Here is a 1,917-nt window from a genome sequence, read left to right as displayed (position 1 = left end):
AAAACTTCAAACTAAAAAAAAAAAAGACATAGCTGCTTGTTATGTATGAAAAAATTAAAAAGACTGAACACTGTAGGAAGATAAACTGCAGATTTTATTTCTATGAACTGATACAAAAATCATGATCTAGGTCTTCCAGGGTTTTGAGCCCTATTACACACTTCTTCATCTTGAAGCAAAGGATCCTTATATGTGGAGAATGCTTCTCAGCTAAAGAGCTTTCTTAAGGCCAATTTTATGTCTCTGTTCCTCAGACCATAGATGAAGGGGTTCAGCATGGGTGTGACCACTGTGTATGTCACTGAAGCCATGGCAGTTGTCCTGGAATTTTGTGAAGGAGCAGAACTAAGATACACACCAAAGCCTGTACCATAGAATAAGGAGACAACCAAGAGGTGAGACCCACATGTGGAAAATGCTTTATACTTGCCCCCAGAAGATGAAATTTTCAAAACGGAGGTTACAATTCTAGAATAAGAGAAAAGGATGCTAGTGAGTGGAAGAACCCCCAGAAATCCACTCGCAAGATAAATTGCCAGGTTATTGAAGAAGGTGTCAGAACAAGCAAGTTGGATCACCTGATTAAGTTCACAGAAAAAGTGAGGGATTTCTATCTGTGTACAGAAAGACAATTGCAAAACCATTAAGTCTTGTAATAGAGAGTCCAGAACACTCAAAACCCAGCACACCAGAAGCAGGATGCAGCAGAACTTGGGGTTCATGATGACTGTGTAGTGCAGGGGGTGACAGATGGCCACAAACCGGTCATAGGCCATCACTGTCAAGAGAAAGTTGTCTAATCCTGCAAAGAGCATGAAAAAATACATCTGACTGAGGCAGCCTGTATAGGTGATCACTTTGCTCTGAGTCTGGATGTTCCACAGCATCTTGGGGATGGTGGTGGAGGTGAAACAGATGTCTACAAAGGACAGGTTGGCCAGGAAGAAGTACATGGGGGTGTGGAGGCAGGAGTCCATAACAATGGCTAGGACGATGAGCAGGTTCCCACTGAAGGCAACCAGGTACATGGACAGGAACAGCCAAAGGAGCAGTGGCTGCAGTTCTCCCTCCTCTGAAAGTCCCAGGAGGATAAATTCTGAAACAGGAGTTTGATTTCTTTGTTCCATGTAACTGCTGAAAACAGCTGGAACAGAGACAAGAGCATAGGAAAGTCACAAGCAGTGAGCCCAAAGTTAAAAGAAATGCTGTGATTGGGGTGCCTGGGTGGCTCAGTTAGTTGAACAACCAACTCTTGGTTTCAGCTCAGGTCATGATCTCCTGGAGGTGAGTTCAAGCCCCACATTGGACTCTATGCTGGGAGCAGAGTCTACTTCATAATCTCTTCCTCCCCCTCTGCTCCTTCCCCTGCTTGTGAGTTCTCTCTCTCTCTCTTTCTCTCTCTCTCAAATCAATAGATGAGAGAGAGAGATAAAAAGAAATGCTGAGATTTGTGTGGTGAAATTTGTGCTTTCAAATTTCTTCATTCATTAATTCTCACACATTACCTATCAATCTAGAATAATTAGCTGAAAATTTCAAGGATCTCAAAAGCTCCATGTTTTCCATGATGCTGAAAATAATTGCAGTACTACTCCTGAATTGAAAGATTACCCAAAACAATGTTGCCCTCTATAAATTTCCTGAGACGTTTTTTGTTCACTTAACAAATATTTTAACCAATTATTTTGTGGCAAGCATTGTTGAAACCATTGTAAAGTAGTGATGTGTGTTTGACCTTAATAAGATTGAGACTAAGATATGTGTGTTAGAGGGAGGAATCAAGTATTAACGGATGAGCGAATTATGTAACAAATGGTGATTATCACTAATAAGTAAAATAATGCAAGACAAGTTAGTCCTAAAGTGAAGAGAAAACTTTCCATTTTATCCTCTCTGATAAGGGGATTTTGAGCAAGA

At 40.9% G+C, this 1,917-nt stretch overlaps 1 protein-coding gene across 1 annotated transcript; it reads right to left on the bottom strand.

Moving 5' to 3' along the window:
- Nucleotides 1–206: 206 nt before the first annotated feature.
- LOC113247143 (olfactory receptor-like protein OLF4) lies at nucleotides 207–1,127 on the bottom strand. Its single transcript, XM_026488029.2, has one exon. It carries the CDS (start codon nucleotides 1,125–1,127, stop codon nucleotides 207–209), a length of 921 nt encoding a protein of 306 aa, XP_026343814.1.
- Nucleotides 1,128–1,917: the final 790 nt, after the last annotated feature.

Source organism: Ursus arctos, unplaced genomic scaffold (assembly GCF_023065955.2).
Source record: "Ursus arctos isolate Adak ecotype North America unplaced genomic scaffold, UrsArc2.0 scaffold_14, whole genome shotgun sequence".
NCBI lineage: Eukaryota > Metazoa > Chordata > Mammalia > Carnivora > Ursidae > Ursus > Ursus arctos.
This window is presented reverse-complemented; position numbering and strand designations above follow the sequence as displayed.